The 1,050-nt window shown below is 40.6% G+C and overlaps 1 protein-coding gene across 1 annotated transcript in view; it reads right to left on the reverse strand.

The window, feature by feature from the left end:
* Positions 1-269: 269 nt before the first annotated feature.
* Positions 270-1,050, reverse strand: part of LOC106556496 (merlin) — a 43,128-nt gene continuing 42,347 nt past the window's right edge. The window contains 1 exon segment of the mRNA XM_087703483.1: positions 270-338. Within this exon segment, the coding sequence (XP_087559609.1) occupies positions 270-338 (69 nt within the window).

A 1,050-nucleotide genomic window follows, 5' to 3' on the forward strand; every position in this document is an offset into this window, starting at 1 on the left:
CAGATCAGGTTCCGGTCTCTGAATGTCTGAATTGAATGATGACTATCGGCTGGCCCTTAGCAAAGGTGTCCGAGGGGGCACGGGAGCAGATGTCTGGGGAAGGGCATTCTTGCTGGGTTTCAATGAGCATTTTGCAAATAAATGATGGATGGCAGAGTTTTCGACAAGCTGGGGAAGTAATTGGATCTTTCCCCTTGACCTGGAGAACGGCTAGTTTAGGCCTGGGTTCTTGGCAGGGAAAAAAAAAGGGGGGGTTAGCTTTTGTTTTTTTAGGTTTGCATAATCTTAGCTTGCTTGTTGAGTGTCATCAGCACCTCCATCACTGTCTGATTTTGCCTCTGCAACCCAACAAGACAGACGGAGACGTCAGAGGAGAATCAGAACGGCAGAAAAAACAATGGCTGCCAACCTGCCTTCCATTGAGGACCTGCGCACTGCAGGAGTCAAAACGAGGGCTGGGAAAATATCTACAGACCCCTCGCATCCTAGACACAAATTGTTTCAACTCCTACCCTCAAAATGACACTATAGAGCATTGCACACCAGAACAACTAGACACAAGGACATTCCCCCCCCCCCAAATGTCATCACTCTGCTAAACAACTAATTCCCTCACCACTGTCAAAATATTCACTAAGGCTGCATTACTATTATTATTCTCTTCCTTGCTAGTATCTCTCTCCCCACTTATGACTATAATAACCATGTTGCTTGTATCTTTCAATTTATATTGTTTTTATTTCTTTCCTAGTACAATTTGATAGCTTATTAGTAACCTATGACTATCACTAAGTGTTGTATCTTATGATTCTTGATGAATGTATTTTATTCTCCTTATGTGCAATGAGAGCATTTGCACCAAAGACAAATTCCTTGTGTGTCCAATCACACTTGGTCAATAAAGAATTCTATTCTATTCTATTCTTATTCTATTCCATTCCATTCTATTCTCCTTCCTTCTTTCCTTATTCCATTCCATTCTATTCTTTTTCTATATTCTATTCAATTCTTTTTACATTCTTTTCTATTCTATTCTCCCTTTTTCCTTAT

The sequence above is a fragment of the Thamnophis sirtalis genome, unplaced genomic scaffold, assembly GCF_051295495.1.
Source record: "Thamnophis sirtalis isolate CommonGarterSnake01/CBP01778 unplaced genomic scaffold, rThaSir2_p1.2 scaffold_2, whole genome shotgun sequence".
In the NCBI taxonomy this organism is placed as follows: domain Eukaryota; kingdom Metazoa; phylum Chordata; class Lepidosauria; order Squamata; family Natricidae; genus Thamnophis; species Thamnophis sirtalis.